Source organism: Pecten maximus, chromosome 3, assembly GCF_902652985.1.
Source record: "Pecten maximus chromosome 3, xPecMax1.1, whole genome shotgun sequence".
In the NCBI taxonomy this organism is placed as follows: domain Eukaryota; kingdom Metazoa; phylum Mollusca; class Bivalvia; order Pectinida; family Pectinidae; genus Pecten; species Pecten maximus.
Window position 1 is genome coordinate 11503445 of NC_047017.1, and position 21071 is coordinate 11524515.

General features: G+C 37.4%; 2 protein-coding genes across 4 annotated transcripts; one reads left to right on the forward strand and one right to left on the reverse strand.

Annotated features, from left to right (window-relative positions):
• The first annotated feature begins 650 nt into the window (after positions 1–650).
• On the forward strand, positions 651–3043 carry LOC117323208. The gene is made up of 2 exons (XM_033878264.1): positions 651–792; positions 2245–3043. The coding sequence occupies exons 1-2, from the start codon at positions 696–698 to the stop codon at positions 2535–2537; spliced, it is 390 nt and encodes a 129-aa protein (XP_033734155.1). The 5' UTR covers positions 651–695; the 3' UTR covers positions 2538–3043.
• Positions 3044–4311: 1268 nt separating this feature from the next.
• On the reverse strand, positions 4312–19981 carry LOC117323209 (aldose 1-epimerase-like). Of its 3 annotated transcripts, none has more exons than XM_033878265.1 (9): positions 19795–19981; positions 15878–15950; positions 14983–15113; positions 14514–14668; positions 13741–13950; positions 13193–13274; positions 8307–8451; positions 6947–7115; positions 4312–6610 (listed from the first exon to the last, which is right to left on the reverse strand). In XM_033878265.1, exons 1-9 carry the CDS (start codon positions 19931–19933, stop codon positions 6530–6532), a joined length of 1185 nt encoding a protein of 394 aa, XP_033734156.1. In that variant the 5' UTR covers positions 19934–19981; the 3' UTR covers positions 4312–6529. The 3 variants fall into 3 exon arrangements, with proteins under 3 accessions (XP_033734156.1, XP_033734158.1, XP_033734157.1); XM_033878267.1 differs by lacking the exon at positions 19795–19981 and adding an exon at positions 18997–19043; XM_033878266.1 differs by lacking the exon at positions 19795–19981 and adding an exon at positions 18977–19007.
• Positions 19982–21071: the final 1090 nt, after the last annotated feature.

Sequence of the window (21071 nt, forward strand, 5' to 3'; positions counted from 1 at the left end):
TGAGATGCCCAATCAGATTCCAAAGTCTGCCTGAGGCACAATGACTAACATTATTATAAATTCAAGGAGATTTTATTATATTACCTTCGAGATAATTGAAGTCCCATTTATTTAAAACATACTTGTGATCTATGAATGGATACCATAGAGTAAAGATATATATCATTTGTTAAATCTCTAATTTCTAATTCTGGGGTTTATATATAGGTGCCTAATGCACTTGAATTTACCACAGAGTACATGTATATATATTTCATTTTTTTTCGGGGGAGGATCCCCGAGCCCCCCCCCCCCCCCTCCCATATCAGCACTCCCCATATCAGCCCCTCCCCCATCATCCTTTCTCAAAATCCTGTAGTTAGAACCACTCTAATTTTCAAAAGAGTTTAATTCTACAGTAGATCAGAGACCTATATACTAGTATATAGGTCTCTGAATAGATCTAGCGTCATCTATTTTATAAAATAAAATTGCCTAAATAATGACTGCGGATGTTTTGTTCAGTTCTTTGAAAAAATCTTAAAAGACATACGATCTTTTTGTAGATGTTTTTTTGTTTTGTTTTTTTGGGTGGGGAGGGTTGCATTGATCGAACTCAGCTGATCGGACCGGGCTATAACCAACGGACCAAGGGAAATAACTCCCATTATTTACACGAATCCTACAGATATTACTTCCGGTTTCAGACAGTAAACATGGGGGAGGCACCACCGACTATTCCTGTCCTATCAAGGCCGGTTCTGGACCCCACCAGGGACTTTATCAGTACAGAACGCTATCTACAGTCTCTAGGTAAACATGTCCACACCCAATACATTTGGGGATAAGGATATTTCCCTTTTTATTCATGAAACCACAAGGTTGAAGTGTGGCTTCAATCTGATTTGTGACAAATTGTGTTGAATTTAAAATTGATATACATATGTACTTGGCCCCAATGTAACACTAGATGTTAGACATCAGATTGTCCACACCAAACATCTGTCAAAATGTCTAGACATCTGGTGCATGTACCGTATGATGCTATCGTACATAGATACATATACATTTTATTCTGACAAAATTAAAGTAGGAAATTAAAATTGTGTTAAAAGGAAACATTCACAGTTCGATATTCGCACACCTGACGATTTTTTGCGTTTTTCCTCTAAGTGGTCGAGGACTGTGCTTTTTTGTTTATATGTTGACTAATGCCAACCTTTAGTGGAACATTTGCCATTTTAAGTACATCTTTTCAGATAAAGTTCGTTTTGAAAACAAATTTTAATTGATACGACTCTCTTCCGATAAAATTGATACCGGATGATTAAATATTTTATTTAAAATAATCCTAATTGTTGATTGTCATGTGATTTTGCAAATATTTAGGGAAAATATTATTTGATCAGATTATATACAAAACTGAATACAAATCCACTTAAGTATAACTTATAGCAGCGCTGACCTGTAGACACCCCGTCATTTTCACCGCCCTGTTTACATTACCTCCGTAGGGAGTGGTCATTATTTAAAGCTAAAATGGCGGTAAATTAACACTTTCTAATTTCACATTATTTTGTTTTTAAAGATTTTTTTAATCATGGCATTGGGCTTAATCTTAGTTTAGGATGTTGTTTGTCTACAAGATGACTGGAAACTATTTTTACCAACAAAATTAAATAAGTTAGATGGGTGTGCGAAATTACGTTCCCGATCATCTTCAAACCCAGCAATAAACACAAGTTAACAACAGCTCCCATGCGCAGTGATACGTGTGCGCATATCAGGTTGCACACTTGTATGTTACGAAGCATTTGTACATCTAACAATGTGAGGTATTCTTTCTTGATTTGAAATTGATTTGATGGAAATGTATTTAAATACATACCGAAAGTGTGCGAAATTACGTACCCCCACTCTACATATTTCTGTTCTTTCAAATTCTCCATGGCATGGTTTGTTGGCATTCCAAGCATGCTGAAAGCTCTAGTGTACAGTAGTTCTAAAACTGATCACCACATGATCACAAATTGAAATTGTCGGTGCTGTGACCAGGATATTGATATAACGAATCGAACATGTCAAAACCCCAATCAGCTGTTATTCCATTACTGGCAATATGTCCTAATAAATATTGATTGCTGGAAATTACACTTACACTCTCAAGTGACTGATCTACCACATATTTTGGAGTCAGAAGTAATATATAGCAAAAATTTGATTATAATTGTAATTATACAGGCTAAACTAAATCCTCAATTTCAGAAAGAAAACTGGACAAGGTCCAAGGGAAAAAAGGCAAAGAAGTAAACTCTAAAGACATTATCGAATCTCTAAGTAAAGTTAAAGATGACCAGATGACCCAGCTGATGTCCGAGACTAGGGTCAGTGGTGACGACCCAGACCAATACAAGGGGTCAGTGCTTAACAAGAACCATAACTCTTCTCAGTTGGAGGAAGTGGTGGCACTAGTGTACCAAGACTGTCTAGCAAAATCTCACGAATCACAACAGGGAGAAGCAGAACAACCGACAGGAAAAGACGTCTCAAAAACATGATGTCTGATGTCCTCTATATCAGAAATATGGGATTAAACAACTGTCTGAAAAAAACTTTTTATGTGCAATATTTGCGTTTCATTTAGGAAAAATTGATGAATATTGATCTGGTTTAATGTTACCATTTTACATGTGAACATTTCTGTATACTCCATCATGTACAGCTCCTTCACTCACTGTTCTCTTGTAGCTAGTGTAGACATGTTGATTTGACCTGAGCACACCCAGAGGAATAAACAATAAACATGTCCCAGCTAGAGCAGATGGTATGAACTCATTTGTTGGAATGTCTGTTGTGGCACCTCATTGAAGCTACATCCCTATGACAGCATTAATTTGATGGAGCATCAATCCATGAGGAGTACTTGTTTGTTTTACATTGGGAGGGTACAGTTCTGTTTTACTGTGATTCAGCCAATCACAGCAGCCAATTTCTAGAATGATCTGTACTAGCTATATATGGTTGTGTTATTTAAAAATAAAATGCATTTTTCCATGTATGTTAATGATTAGTTTTGTATTAAATTACTGTATACTAGGAAGTTTTCATCACAATTATTTAGCTTCAAATTTGCCTTCCATAATGATGCAAACATTTTTTCAAGCTTACTGATAAAACATGTAGTCCTTAAAATTTCCAGTGTAAAATCTATACCGGAAGAATATGGATTTCAAAATTAATTGACAAAACAAAAATGGATAAGTACGATTCCTGATCTACATACAGTATAAGAGTCCATATCAAAGCTTGAAATACAAAATAATATTAAAGACTAGTTGCTGTATATAATATAAGTGACGAGATTAGTGTTTGAGCCTGGACAGATTTCGGAGCATACCTGTAGACAGCTGCTTTATCTGGTCCACGATATTGTCAATATTTGTCGAGTTGTCTCCCCTGGTAGTTTAAAACTAATGTATAGCATGTCTTAAACTTCTATATTCATGGAACATTACAAATGTCTCATATAATTCAACCTAAAAAGCAGGTCCTTCCCAAAATCTTTATTCTCGTTGATGGCTGTACCTAAATGCTTGCTTACTTTACTCAGAGGAAAAGATGTTCAGGAGAATTCATTTGACACTATTTCTATAAAATGTAGTTTGTTTTCTATTCACTTCTGATTTTGAGTGATCTTTATAGGTTCCATGTCAGATTGATCTTCTCTCTATTGTTCCCTTCCTCTTACTAATCTGTGTAAATTGAGAAACATCAGTGCTTGTTGGCCATGTTGTTTTCAGATTGGTTCTAAAATGCAATATGCATAACTAGGGACCAAGGGGAAGCCTACATATTAAATTTTAGAAAGATCCCTTCAGTACTTTCTCAGATATAGCGATAACAAACTTCAATGGTCAAAATCCAAGATGGCTGACTTTTGGCCATGTTGTTTTTTGATCAATCCCAAAATGCAATATGCACAACTTGGGATCAAGGGGAACCTACATATGAAATTTGAGAAAGATCCCTGCTGTACTTTATGAGAAATAGCGAAAACAAACTTCAATTGTCAAAATCCTAGATGGCTGCCTGTCGGCCATGTTATTTTCCGATTGGTCCCAAAATGCAATATGCATAACAAAGGACCAAGGGGAACCTACATATAAAATTTGAAAAAAGGTCCCTTCATTACTTTTTGAGAAATAGCGATAACAAGAACTGTTTACGGAGGGACGTACGTTGGGACGATTTGAATAGCCCACCATCTGATGATGGTGGGCTAAAAATTTGTCAACCTAACCACAAGTGAGAAATACAACAAAAGACAAGTAACTAATAATAAAATATTTTATTTTTAGTTTGTCAAATATAATTGTATACCATCCTGTAGATAGGATTAAATTAAACATTGGTGACAAACACAGCCCATACCACAACAAAATCTTGTATATCAACAAAAAATCTTGTATATTCTAGCTAGAAATATGTATAACATGTGTACATGTCCCTTATCATATATTGGGGAGAGTCAAGTTAAACAAAAATTTAATCAAAATCATAAACATGTCAAAAAAATAATTAATTTTCCAATTTTTCTGCAAAGCATCAATATTTACCTGTGGAAGAATTAGCATCCTATCAACTATAAATGAGTGTTTGTATGGAACAATCTTCAAAACTGAACATAAAGCTCAGTGGACAAAAACGTTTAGTCCAAAAATTATATCCCAGCTCACCAAGAATCGTGTTTCTTAATTTTCTATTTTAGCTGCACAACACTGTTAATCGACCCCAAAAGTAAAAGTGTCCTATCACACGTCGAAAACACTTAACAATATTTTTGACAAACAGCTGGACAAAGGTCAACACTTGTACTTGATCCCTTCAAATAGTTTGTGGTAGGGACACACAAGAGGAGAAGGACTTATATAGCTAACCAACAAAACCATCTATTACTAAATAAAAACCACAACAGAAAAAAGTTGTAATAAGCTCTTGTTTACAAGTTTTGAAAACACGATGATTTAGATTGTGTGAACATAAAGTAACACAATGTATACAATTTTGCTCTGACAGATGGGTTCCGGCATACTGTCGCTCAATTCTGTTCCCTGTGAAAATATTTAGTAACTTCTATATTTCCTGGATTGCTTAAGTTATGAGCTTTGCGTTAATACCAATTTTGTAAAGTAACTCGCAGTATAAGTAAAGCCACCCTTAAAAATATCTTGGTTCGCTGTAACCCGACCAGGGGGGGTCTTACATATATGGGTAGGTAGGTAAGGCAGATTTTTTTTTTAATTCAGTTCTGAAAACAAATTTCAACCTTATTTGGGTTTGAGAGATGTAGTTTCAAACCTGTACAGCAACTTAGGGACTTAAATATCCGGAACGGTCAAATCATTAAAAAAAAATGTTTTATTTTTCACAATGAATTTTTTTGTGTCTGTGCATTTTTTCTGGGTCGGGCGGGTTGCACCAAACCAAATATATTTTTATTTTGGCCTAATAAAATGAAAAGACTGTCTTGGATTTAATTCCTACTCACAAAAGATACACGGGGTATGTCTTCTCAACATTGAAAGCTGACTGGATCCAAAGGATCATGTTGACATTTTTTTTGTATACTGTACTAATGGAGACAACATGATGGTAAACGTGACGATTCCCTTAAATAGGGCAACAAAAATTATAAATGCCAGGCTGATTAATGAGTAACCTACATACAACTTCATTTAATCATTAAAAATATAATTTGCTGTCATGGTAGATAAAATTGACGATACGCAGGAACCCATCTTAATCATTGTAACAGTGATTAGAATATCAATATAACACGGTACACAAATATGTATTATGCATGGAAAACAACCAAATCACACACGTGTTCTACAATCACACACTCAAACACTTATTTTTAATTATCAATAAACATGTAAACAAGAAAATGTAAAGTATTTCACTACAACTATTCATTAGGTATCATTGTTTTACAATTCTATAAATAGTAACAGTATATAACCTTTACCTGTGGTACGAATACCTATATACCAGTATGTGTCATCCAAGACTTTCCTACACTTGTTAATATATGTATGTAAAAAAAAAAAAAATGGTTCGTTCCAAAACCTAAGATACAAATTTGTTTTTGGTCAAGCTTTATCACAATCCAGTATAAAAAAAAAGTTTTCCAGAGATTGTAACAGGATGGAAAAGGATGGAACAAGACTTTGATTATCTCTGTAACAGGATATAAGAGGATGGAACAAGACTTTGGTATAAACCATCTATCATGCTTTCTTGGTCTAGCTACTCCATCAACTGGTTTTATACCTTGTACATGGCGTTATACCAATTTAAAAACTTTCTTGCTATTTCTTGAAGGTCAATACTTGAAATTAAAATAAAATGGCCGAAATATTCCAAGCTGGCCTCTGTTCATCATGGCTTTAGAACTTTTTTCCACTTGTACTTAGAAAAGAGTCCAGCTCCTTGGTAAAAATATTAAGTGTTGTTCTGAGTTTGAATTAGTTAGATGTTTATAGTTATGTTAACTGGTCGTGCCAAACTTGTATGTTGTTGTCTGTCTGTATGTCTCTCCAGGGGCCAGCACAACTGTTGGGAAGTCCGGCTGAAATGGATGAAACATCAAAAAAATTATATTAAAATGGAATTTTGTATATTGTAAACAAACATTTTAAGTTCAAATTACTAAAATCATTTGTTAAATCTTAATGAATGAAGTCCTCACCCTGCAGTGTATCACTTATCTTTTCTCACAGACAGAATTTCATTTATTCTGACATTTCACAAAGCTACGGAATATTCATTAATATCTGAAGGCCTGAAGCCCAATCTCATGCCTAAGTTATTCCTCACAAAGCTACGGAATATTTATCAATATCTGAAGGCCTGGAGCCCAATCTCATGCCTAAGTTGTCCCTCACAAACCAGTCTATACTCTTACCTTGTTGGGGCTGTCAGGGTAATGTTGTGTCTCCAGACAGAACCCACTGTATCGACCGTAGTGTTTACCTCCCTTGCCAGTGACATTGTTCCAATAGGCAGTGTAGAACTGCATGCCAGGCTCCGTACTGTGGACCTCAACATATCGTCCACTGGACGGGTCTTCAACTCTACACACAACAAAATCTCCTTGAGTTAATTTCATAAAAGGCATATATATACAAAAGTTTCATATTTGGCATCAGACAACAAGAATTTACCCTTAAATGATTGATAACAGCTCCACATACACAGCAGAGTTATGACGATTTACTGCGGATAAAAGGTCCAGGTAGGTAATGGTTTGATGGATAACAGTGTAACATGTTTGAGGTTTATATTTCTACAGAACAAGGTCATGTGACATGTCTACACACACTATGTTAGGCTGACATTGACAATCAATTGACAAGGTTATATAATGTCAGTGTCTACACAACAGTCAAGGTCATGTAATGTCAGTGTCTACACAACAGCCAAGGTCATATAATGTCTGTGTCTATACACAACAGTCAAGGTCATATAATGTCAGTGTCTACACAACAGTCAAGGTCATATAATGTCAGTGTCTATACACAACAGTCAAGGTCATATAATGTCAGTGTCTTCACAACAGTCAAGGTCATATAATGTCAGTGTCTACACAACAGTCAAGGTCATATGATGTCAGTGTCTATACACAACAGCCAAGGTCATATAATGTCAGTGTCTACACAACAGCCAAGGTCATATGATGTCAGTGTCTACACAACAGCCAAGGTCATATAATGTCAGTGTCTATACAACAGTCAAGGTCATATAATGTCAGTGTCTACACAACAGTCAAGGTCATATAATGTCAGTGTCTACACAACAGCCAAGGTCATATAATGTCTGTGTCTATACACAACAGCCAAGGTCATATAATGTCAGTGTCTACACAACAGCCAAGGTCATATAATGTCAGTGTCTATACACAACAGCCAAGGTCATATGATGTCAGTGTCTACACAACAGCCAAGGTCAAATAATGTCTGTGTCTATACACAACAGCCAGGGTCATATAATGTCAGTGTCTACACAACAGCCAAGGTCATGTAATGTCAGTGTCTATACACAACAGCCAGGGTCATATAATGTCAGTGTCTACACAACAGCCAAGGTCATATAATGTCAGTGTCTATACACAACATCCAAAGTTATAGGACAGTATAGTGTCCACACACCAGCCAAGGTCAAATGACAATGGTGTCCTCAGTTGAAAATATCAATGTCCTTTGTTAAGGATATTGTGAATTCACTTAAAATGAAGATAATTGTATGTCTAGTTTGTGAAAAAATACCTTGCCATATTTTTCACCCAGCCAGTCTTGCCAAAGCAGTAGTTGTGGTCGTATCCATGGTCCCCTGGGACCTGGTTGATGACATTGGAAAGTCTCTGTTTTGTCCTCAAATCCATCACTGTCCCTTGTACTTGAGTTATCACACCTGTTAATATACAATGTCTAACTCATTACCATCACTGTACTGGAGTTATCACACCTATACAATGTCTAACTCATTACCATCACTGTACTGGAGTTATCACACCTGTTAATATACAATGTCTAACTCATTACCATCACTGTACTGGAGTTATCACACCTGTTAATATACAATGTCTAACTCATTACCATCACTGTACTGGAGTTATCACACCTGTTAATATACAATGTCTAACTCATTACCATCTATTTAATCTGCCCCTCACCTCCTTATGTACAGTGTATACCAGGAAAGGTTCTCTATATGTCCTAATACATTGCCATTTTCCATCCCTTAATGAAGATTCAGTAAGCCCCATGTCAAACAAAATTCCACTATGTGTTTCTATTTATCAGAAACCATTAGTACTGGGTCCCTATGGAGTTCACCAGAGAAGGAAGAATGTGATCAGCCAGTTTAAAACTTAGTTATTTTACAGTAATTGTGAAACAAGTTTTATCAACTTCTATCAATCCTGCCCAGATGGATGCACATTCCATCACACAAGGTGTCTAATCGTGGGAGGAAAACATTCCATCACACAAGGTGTCTAACCGTGGGAGGAAAACACTCCATCACACAAGGTGTCTAACTGTGGGAGGAAAACATTCCATCACACAAGGTGTCTAACCGTGGGAGGAAAACATTCCATCACACAAGGTGTCTAACCGTGGGAGGAAAACATTCCATCACACAAGGTGTCTAACCGTGGGAGGAAAACATTCCATCACACAAGGTGTCTAACCGTGGGAGGAAAACGTTCCATCACACAAGGTGTCTAACCATGGGAGGAAAACATTCCATCACACAAGGTGTCTAACCGTGGGAGGAAAACATTCCATCACACAAGGTGTCTAACCGTGGGAGGAAAACATTCCATCACACAAGGTGTCTAACCGTGGGAGGAAAACATTCCATCACACAAGGTGTCTAACCATGGGAGGAAAACATTCCATCACACAAGGTGTCTAACCATGGGAGGAAAACATTCCATCACACAAGGTGTCTAACCGTGGGAGGAAAACATTCCATCACACAAGGTGTCTAACCGTGGGAGGAAAACATTCCATCACACAAGGTGTCTAACCGTGGGAGGAAAACATTCCATCACACAAGGTGTCTAATCGTGCGAGGAAAACACTCCATCACACAAGGTGTCTAACCGTGGGAGGAAAACATTCCATCACACAAGGTGTCTAACTGTGGGAGGAAAACATTCCATCACACAAGGTGTCTAACTGTGGAAGGAAAACATTCCATCACACAAGGTGTCTAACCGTGGGAGGAAAACATTCCATCACACAAGGTGTCTAACGGTGGGAGGAAAACATCCCATCACACAAGGTGTCTAACCGTGGGAGGAAAACATTCCATCACACAAGGTGTCTAACGGTGGGAGGAAAACATCCCATCACACAAGGTGTCTAACTGTGGGAGGAAAACATTCCATCACACAAGGTGTCTAACCGTGGGAGGAAAACATTCCATCACACAAGGTGTCTAACTGTGGGAGGAAAACACTCCATCACACAAGGTGTCTAACAGTGGGAGGAAAACATTCAATCACACAAGTTGTCTAACCGTGGGAGGAAAACACTCCATCACACAAGGTGTCTAACCGTGCGAGGAAAACATTCCATCACACAAGGTGTCTAACTGTGGAAGGAAAACATTCCATCACACAAGGTGTCTAACTGTGCGAGGAAAACATTCCATCACACAAGGTGTCTAACTGTGGGAGGAAAACATTCCATCACACAAGGTGTCTAACTGTGGGAGGAAAACATTCCATCACACAAGGTGTCTAACCGTGGGAGGAAAACACTCCATCACACAAGGTGTCTAACTGTGCGAGGAAAACATTCCATCACACAAGGTGTCTAACCGTGGGAGGAAAACACTCCATCACACAAGGTGTCTAACCGTGGGAGGAAAACACTCCATCACACAAGGTGTCTAACCGTGGGAGGAAAACATTCCATCACACAAGGTGTCTAACCGCGGGAGGAAAACATTCCATCACACAAGGTGTCTAACTGTGGGAGGAAAACGATCCATCACACAAGGTGTCTAACCGTGGGAGGAAAACATCCCATCACACAAGGTGTCTAACTGTGGGAGGAAAACATTCCATCACACAAGGTGTCTAACTGTGGGAGGAAAACACTCTATCACACAAGGTGTCTAACTGTGGGAGGAAAACATTCCATCACACAAGGTGTCTAACTGTGGGAGGAAAACATTTCATCACACAAGGTGTCTAACCATGGGAGGAAAACATTTCATCACACAAGGTGTCTAACCATGGGAGGAAAACATTTCATCACACAAGGTGTCTAACCGTGGGAGGAAAACATTCCATCACACAAGGTGTCTAACCGTGGGAGGAAAACATCCCATCACACAAGGTGTCTAACCGTGGGAGGAAAACATTCCATCACACAAGGTGTCTAACCGTGGGAGGAAAACATTCCATCACACAAGGTGTCTAACTGTGGGAGGAAAACATTTCATCACACAAGGTGTCTAACCATGGGAGGAAAACATTTCATCACACAAGGTGTCTAACCATGGGAGGAAAACATTTCATCACACAAGGTGTCTAACCGTGGGAGGAAAACATTCCATCACACAAGGTGTCTAACCGTGGGAGGAAAACATCCCATCACACAAGGTGTCTAACCGTGGGAGGAAAACATCCCATCACACAAGGTGTCTAACCGTGGGAGGAAAACACTCCATCACACAAGTTGTCTAACCGTGGAAGGAAAACATTCTATCACACCAGGTGTCTAACCATGGGAGGAAAACATTCCATCACACAAGGTGTCTAACCGTGGGAGGAAAACATTCCATCACACAAGGTGTCTAACCGTGGGAGGAAAACATTCCATCACACAAGGTGTCTAACCGTGGGAGGAAAACATTCCATCACACAAGGTGTCTAACCGTGGGAGGAAAACATTCCATCACACAAGGTGTCTAACTGTGGGAGGAAAACATTCCATCACATAAGGTGTCCAACCGTGGGAGGAAAACACTCCATCATACAAGTTGTCTAACTGTGGGAGGAAAACATTCCATCACACAAGGTGTCTAACCGTGGGAATTAAACATTCCATCACACAAGGTGTCTAACCGTGGGAGGAAAACATCCCATCACACAAGGTGTCTAACTGTGGGAGGAAAACATCCCATCACACAAGGTGTCTAACCGGGGGAGGAAAACACTCCATCACACAAGGTGTCTAACCGTGGGAGGAAAACACTCCATCACACAAGTTGTCTAACTGTGGGAGGAAAACATTCCATCACACAAGTTGTCTAACTGTGGGAGGAAAACATCCCATCACACAAGGTGTCTAACCGTGGGAGGAAAACATTCCATCACACAAGGTGTCTAACCATGGGAGGAAAACATTCCATTACACAAGGTGTCTAACCGTGGGAGGAAAACATTCCATCACACAAGGTGTCTAACCATGGGAGGAAAACATTCCATTACACAAGGTGTCTAACCGTGGGAGGAAAACATTCCATCACACAAGGTGTCTAACCGTGGGAGGAAAACACTCCATCACACAAGGTGTCTAACTGTGGGAGGAAAACATTCCATCACACAAGGTGTCTAACTGTGGGAGGAAAACGTTCCATCACACAAGGTGTCTAACCGTGGGAGGAAAACATTCTATCACACAAGGTGTCTAACCGCGGGAGGAAAACATTCCATCACACAAGGTGTCTAACCATGGGAGGAAAACATTCCATTACACAAGGTGTCTAACCGTGGGAGGAAAACATTCCATCACACAAGGTGTCTAACCGTGGGAGGAAAACATTCCATCACACAAGGTGTCTAACTGTGGGAGGAAAACATTCCATCACACAAGGTGTCTAACTGTGGGAGGAAAACGTTCCATCACACAAGGTGTCTAACCGTGGGAGGAAAACATTCCATCACACAAGGTGTCTAACCGTGGGAGGAAAACATTCCATCACACAAGGTGTCTAACTGTGGGAGGAAAACGTTCCATCACACAAGGTGTCTAACTGTGGGAGGAAAACGTTCCATCACACAAGTTGTCTAACTGTGGGAGGAAAACATTCCATCACACAAGGTGTCTAACTGTGGGAGGAAAACATTCCATCACACAAGGTGTCTAACTGTGGGAGGAAAACACTCCATCACACAAGTTGTCTAACCGCGGGAGGAAAACATTCCATCACACAAGTTGTCTAACCGCGGGAGGAAAACGGAGTGCCCAGAGAATACCCACATGGTCAGGCAGGAGACCCCAAACTTCATCACGTCCGATCATGTTGATTACCCAATTAAAGAGGTTCCATCACACCTGTGTATAAAGGGCCGCTGAAGGGAGATCTATAAAAGAGACCTTTAGAGGCAGGTGGCCTTAACAAAGGGTCCATTGCTATAAATCATATTAATTTAAGGAATGAAGCAAGCTATCTTTCTTTCAGGAAAGGAATCTATTTTATAGGGGTGGCCATTAAGGTAGGTTTGACTGAAAATCCTACTGTACCTAAAACTGCACACACTTCATCATTCCATGATTTACAGATATATAAAACTAACATTTGTAAACTGTAAGAACTCTACACACAACAAATACATTCGTGTATATAGTGGTAACTACTGTAACGTCAGATTTGTTTGTAGGTTGGAGGTTTATTGATAAAAACTTACCTGTTGGAATGGAGGTGTCGTCCACAGGTAGATACGTGTCAGCGTTTACCTGAGCAACATGCTCCAACACATCACCTGAACCCTACAATTAAACACATTATCTTAAACAGTCTTGTTTATTTTTGTTTCTTCAAATTTCAAAATAATATTTGAACTTTTTGATACCTGACTGGAAACTTTTATTTTGTAAGAGAATGTGGAAAACCTTGACTCTGATCGCAAACATTTCATTTTTTGAAAATGTTTACGTTTAATTTTGTGATTATTTCACAGATACTTGCCACAGTCTTACTGCAGGAATACCAGGTACATCGACTATTTTTTTTGTCAGACAGTTCTAATGCATACCAACATTAAACAGTTAAAATCTGACAACCTTGTACATGTGCTCTAGTTTATGAAAGTTTCAACAGACAATATAACCTTATCATTATTAAATGGATTATAATTTTATCACTTTATAGTAATTCTTTCAGTTGGTAGTATTTACAGTTGTTAATAAAAACCACAGTATATGAACTTGAGAAAATCCAGACAACCCAACTGACCTCCCCTTTAAGGTTGAAGTAGGCGTGGTTTGTAAGGTTGATGACGGTAGACTTGGTTGTGGTAGCATTATAGTCAATGATCAGTTCGTTGGAATCCGTGAGTTGATAGGTGACTGTGGCAGTTACCTCCCCTGGGTAGCCTTCTTCCATATCTGCACTCACATAGGTCAGGACCAACTTTCCGTCCGATATGCTGGACGTCCACATACGCTACATAGAGAAAATTCTGAAGATAAGCATGATCATCGGTATTGAAAGTTGTAAAGAAGCTGTATCTTAAGAGTTGAATATTTTTAATACATTTGCACTGTGTATGAATTAAATGCAAAAATTAAAATAATGATGATATCCATTAATTAGGAACATTTTTAGCATATCTTAATGTTCAACAAAAGCAATATATCTGGGTATTTCTTTTTCACATCAAATTCAAAGGAGAAACATATGTATCCAAAGTACAAATGTGGCCTGGTTCTATATAATATGTTGTGTCATAATTGCTGCTCCAAACTTTAACTGCCAGCTATGGCTTTATGTGAAGTCATCATTTTTTACGATGTCACAAAACTCTTATGGAGTGATTCAGTCTACTGGAACACCCTGTGTAATATCATTAATATGACTGACGATGTTATACAGGGTATCCCAGTATACCACTGGACATTTCAACCCACTTGGACACTGGAGGCACCAGGAGACTTTTGGATAGGAAATCTTTGGTATCAGTAAGTTACATGTATACTGGTAACTGAAATGTCTTTCTCCATTGGTACCTTGTCAAAACCCTTGAGTCCTCCATGAAGGGCATTAGGTACATTGTTGATGGCGAGGGTATAAGTGGTGCCATCTATACTAAATGTCCCATTGGCTATCCGGTTGGCATAGCGACCTATCAGAGCCCCAAGGTAGGGACCATTTGTTTTATAACCTGTAAAATCAGAGTTACATTAAAGTTTTCTTTCAAATCAAAAATCAAAAATGTTTTTTATCTTTATGGAAGGAGACGAAGGTTCAGTTTGAAAACTTCTGAACTGAAGATAAATATGTAACTTCATGGACATTTTATAATATTACAAATAAATCATCTGAGTGATCAAGAGCAAAACAATCAGCTGTATAGTATTAGAACTGATGAAAAAAACCCCCAAAAAAACATCTCCATAATGACACATCACTTTTTTATCTTATCAGTAAGAAAGGTTATGACAGATTACAGGACAATTAATTATCACAGGTACAAACCTTCCATGTCATCGAAGCCGAGCACGATATCCCCCAGCTCCCCCTGGTGGTCCGGCACCAACACCTCGGTGATAATACCACCATAGTCGATGATCCGGACTTTCACATTGTGATTGTTGGACAGAGTATACCTGTTAAAAATGAACAAAAAACAATTCAAATTATTTTTATAAGATAGATTTAAACAAACTTTTGAGTATAAACAAGTACATCTTGAGAAAAAACAACAACCTTGAAATGGTATTAACCTACTGGATTACTAAGTTATATTGTTCTGGCTTGAGATCAGTTAGCAGATATTGTGTTAGACTGTCGCTGTCTCAGTGTCTGATGGATTTTTGATTTTGGAGGGGGAAGAGGGTTCGATTATTACCCTTTGGGGAGGGGAATGGGTATTATTATTTCCCTTTGGTGAGGGGAATGGGTATTATTATTCCCATTTGGTGAGGGGAGTGGGTATTATCATTTCCCTTTGGTGAGGGGAAAGGGTATTATTATTTTCCTTTGGGGAGGGGAGTGGGTATTATAATATCCCTTTGGTGAGGGGAGTGGGTATTATTTTTTCCCTTTGGTGAGGGGAAAGGGTATTATTATTTCCCTTTGGTGAGGGGAGTGGGTATTATTATTTCCCTTTGGTGAGGGGAGTGGGTATTATTATTTCCCTTTGGTGAGAGGAATGGGTATTATTATTTCCCTTTGGTGAGGGGAGTGGGTATTATTATTTCCCTTTGGTGAGGGGAATGGGTATTATTATTTCCCTTTGGTGAGGGGAGTGGGTATTATTATTTCCCTTTGGTGAGGGGAATGGGTATTATCATTTCCCTTTGGTGAGGGGAGTGGGTATTATTATTTCCCTTTGGTGAGGGGAATGGGGGTGATTCAAAATGGTTTTTACCTTTTGACTTGCTGTCCATCAATCTCTCCATAGGAATCTTCTACTGTGATGGGCATTGTATTATCACTTGGACCTGAATTATACAAAATATAAAAAATAAAGTATTGCTTAATCAATATGTAAATAACCTTATTTTTTAAAGTGCCTGTACAAGGACAACAGGTTCCGGTGTAACGTTTCCTTTACTAAAGCTTACTGTGGTAAATGGATTAGTCCATGCATAGTGTTACATGTAATGTACTGTAGAGTGTAGACTTTATGTATTTTACAACAATTTCAAAACAAGTTATATCATATTAATCACGGTTGTTGGCCCAGATTGTAGTGTGCAAGGGGTCTTAATATGGGAGAAAACCAGAGTATCTGGAGGATAACTCATGTGGTTGGACACATGACTCCATACCTTTTCATGCCCAATTTGGGAATCAAACCCCGGCCACATATGTGAAAGGCAAGAGTGTTCTCACTGTGCCACCCAATCATCCAGTGTTACATGTATTCCTTATGATGGAACAAAACAATGTGACAAACAAAGTATTCTATACCTTCAGAGTACAAATGTCTCTGAATTTTATGGTTGTCAGCCTAGCAATACTAGCCACTTATATGACTGAATTTGTTGAGTATTTCCAATTGACAGACTAGTTGCCTAGAGGATGTGATCCCTGGTGGAGATGATGGAAAAGTTTCACATCATAGCAATCTAATTAAAACAAGATTTGTAATACCCACTCCTCTACGATACACTGTAATACAAATATGTATTGCAGTGTATCGTAGAGGAGTAGAAATTACAAGTCTAATTTCAATTAGACATATGAGGTAGTAATCATGATTCAACAAGGTATTGTCAACCCTTACAGTGGTAAACCTATCGTTATCACTAGACACTACAATATCAAACCCTAACTAAACTTCGATGAAATGTAGCTACAATACGTACTGTACACATATAAAGTTTTTTTTATCACCCCAAATGCCACCGATACAAAAATAGCACCAGAATTATTTAAATCTGAAAATTAATTGTTTCATTTCAGCAAAACCTTAAAGACATATTTTGGGGTAATAAAGAACATATCTAGTTTTCAGTGATTAAGTACATGTATGTTCATTTTTTTTTATAATTACAACTTACTGGATGGATTGATTAGACAGCAGACAAAATGGAAGTAACATTTTGATTCAACAGAAAAATATCATTCAATCTAAGAGACCGATGGCCAAATAAGATAAATACTGACATGTACAGGTAACAGACAGGTTAGGCTGTGGAGACAGACTTCATAACAGGCTACATGTATACAGGTAAAAGTCACAGGTAAACAATTGACACTGCCCATTAGGTATAAGGAAGGTGTCATCCTGTTTCTCCCAAAACTGAAAAATACATATCCTGTAGACTGCTACCTGTACAGGTAAACCAACGTTTCTGTTACCTGTACAGGTAAATTAAGGTGTCTATTACTGAATGTACCAGTTGACCAGTTATGTATGTAATATATTTATGATAAATTTATAGAAGTGATTATAATTGACTTCTTTTAGATTTATCCATATATTCATAGATGGTCTGAATTTAAAAATGAACGTGGAATTTACTAAGAAATAAATAAATAAAAAATTATGAATATAATAAATTTATTGAAGTGATTATAATTGACTTCTTTCAGATTTGTCCATATATTCATAAATGGTTTTAATTTAGAAATAAAGCGCGCAATTTAATAAGATGATAAATTAATAAAAGTTATTTATATTTTAACATTTTTCATATAATTGACTTATTTTCATATGTATCCCCCATATTATAAATTATCAACTTCAGGAGAGGTGTGTTCATCTTCAGGAGATCTGTTATCTGTACCAATTAAGCTATTTGTTCAACCTCAGAAGAATTGTAAACCAAACCGATGTGTGGGGCTGTATGGTGGTAGAACATGGTGAAGAACAACTACAGAGACACTATATACTACTGGAGATGCTCTGATAAAGACTGCCCTGCAACCATCAACACTACCAACGGTATTCCTGTAAAATTCGGTCATCAACACAACCACCCACCTAACCATTTCCAGGGGGAAGTTCAGAAGATAATGAACAGCATCATGAAGAGGTATACATGTAGGAAGAAACTCAACACATACCCGCCATCTACAACGAAGAAGTATCCAAACTACAGGATTGGGCAGCTGACAGACCACTACAACGGCGACATCGACTACATCAACTACGGCGAGCGAGCAACATATTTATTACATATGGAGTGAAAAACAACATACTGCATATATGTAATTACATAAAGTTCTGTTAACAATGTATCATCCTTGCTTTAAATTCAACTTTTGTTATACAGTACAAATATTATACAGATAAAGTAAACTATTGGTTTATTTATGATATAAATAGTGTTCATTTGTAATGTATGTATGAATGTATATATGGTGCTTATTATATTGTATTTTGAAGATAATTAAGTGCTTATTAGTTATCCATTGTATAAGTATCATATCACCAGTAAAAAGTACATATATGTGTGTAATACATTATTTTTAACTTTTTAAAGTTTAGAATATGCTTGACATTTATATTCACATATACATGTACATATGGTTTTGTCAATGAAATAATATGTAAAATATAACATTTAATTGACATTTTTGTAGTTCTATCACCTATCTACATGTATTTACCTGGATTTTGCAATAAATGAATGAGAGAGATAATTACTTTCTGTGTTTACTTAATAATTAGACCCCTGTGTAAACAAATCCTGTTTCTCCCAAAAACAAATTTACCTAGATTTTCAGTTTTGGGAGAAACAGGATTAAACCATAAGGAAGGGGGTAGTGGTCACATCTGAGTGGCTTGTCCTAAATTCCATGTTGTCTAAACAGACTGCACTACTATTACTAGCACATTAGGGTTAAAGATCTACACTCTGACTCGACTGAGAAATGGAGAAAGCTCAAAGGAGAAAAAAATGTTTTCTAAACATATACTGGGCCTATATATGTGCACTTTGTTAGTAAGTAATAGTGGGTTATTGGTTTATAAAATGCAAAAGAGTTGTCATGTCCCTATCTTAGGATTAAATACCCTCAAACATGTAGGCCTACCGGCTTTTCGCGGATGACAGGTGGCTTGGTGATCTAAAATGCTAGGAAGTAGCCTAGTCTGTATAACATACCGACGGACTAACGTACCCCATTTCCGGATTTCGTTCGCGGTTCATTGCTGACGAAAACAATTCAAAATTTGTTCAGAGTTATAGAAGTCTCTGATTTGATGTTGATTTTACTTGCCTGTTTGGCAAATCGTTTCAGAAAATCTGTTTAGACTTTTTTGTTATATTTTTTTTCGCTGCCCTTTTTCTTCAATAATCATTTTTTGTTGACGCGGGCGAACTTTTTATCCCTTTTTATCATTTAGAGGAAGCAATCACTGGAAAAGACTGTTAACTTTCAGAATTATTTTTTGACAACCGCGTGACAAGCTTATTCTAACGACAACTTAAAATAGGAACTACAATGTATATATATATACATTACAACGTGATGTATATCAGGCTATATACACTTAAATGAAGTTGTACAAACATTTACACAACCGGTATAAAAAATACGTTTCTCAGTCAGATCAGGGTCACGTGGAGCTATTTTTAACATTGGCAAAATTTAAATATATACAGTATATAATAAACGGTTCGCCATAGTTTATAAACGGTCGAGCTACCGTGTATATTGTGGTAAAGTTAAGTAGCAATAGATGTTTTCTCCTTAGAAATATCAGATAAATTATCTAGAGAAATGAAACACATTTTCTAAAATTCAAATACGTCGTATATGTGACCTGCATTTCAAATGAGCACGCTCTTGCCTCCCTCCCTTTCCTTCTCAATCATCTTGTCACCCCACCTTTCTTATTGCTCCCTGTACAGTCGGGATCCCTCGTGGCAAGGACGATGATGACGATGAGGAAGACGAGAAGAATGATTCCCACGACTACCCCAATACACAGGAGTTTTCGTCTGCTTTCCTTGTATTGACGGGACATGATACACGTCGATGTTTACACCAAGGCTTTAAACAGGGCTCTATATACTAGTGCTAATAAAATTCAGTTTACACTCCACAAAAGATATTCACTGGAGCGTTTTTAGACTGGACCGCCAAACTTTGAACAGTTATACCGGGTATTATGACCTTCCAAGAACTGGGACATTTTGTCAGATCATGCTAGTGTGTACTATAATACAAGTAAACAAATATAGCCTTCTTTACTGCACTGGCACCTTAATGTATTAATAATTAATCTCTCTCTCTCTCTCTCTCTCTCTCTCTCTCTCTCTCTCTCTCTCTCTCTCTCTCTCTCTCTCTTTAAACTTTAAACATCTATACAACTTCCATCTATATAGTTCTAGAGTTAGTGAAAGAGGACAATTTTATAGAACTTTAAACATCTATAAAACTTACATCGATATAGTTCTAGCCCTAGTGAAAGAGGACAATTTTATAGAACTTTAAACTCTTGTTTTGCTGTTACCCGACCCGGGGGTCTTACATATGAGTAGGTAGGTAGGGCTGATTTTTTTTATTCAGTTCTGAAAACAGATTTTCAACTTTTATTAGGAAAACAATTTATTCCCATTTAGTGATTTCACTTATCAATTATTCATTAATTGATATCACTTATCATGACATTTTTACCAGTAAAATATCGAAAATTATTCATTCTATGAATGTAATATTTTTCACTAGTGACTGTACTAAAAGGTATACAGGTATTTCTAGCATAGTGAAAGGTGTACAGGTATTTCTAGTGTATTTAAAGGTATACAAGTATTTAAAGTGTACTAACAGGTATACATGTATGTCTAGTGTACTGAAAGGTATACAGGTATTTATAGTGTACTAAAAGATATGTATTCCTAGTGTTTTAAGCGTGCTAAAAGATATATATATCGGTTTTTCTAGGGCGCACTAAAAGATACACAGATATCGTGTGAAAAGTTTTACTCGCTAAGGAAAAAACATGTTTTATATTGCAATCACCGGTGTTCTTAGGATGATGGAAAGTTACGTATTTATTTATTTATTTTTGTTAGATGAAAAGTGCATTTGTAAATAGGAACATAATTTTGGAAGGCACACACAAGAACGTTTGTGGGGCACAGTACCTAAAGCAGATTAAT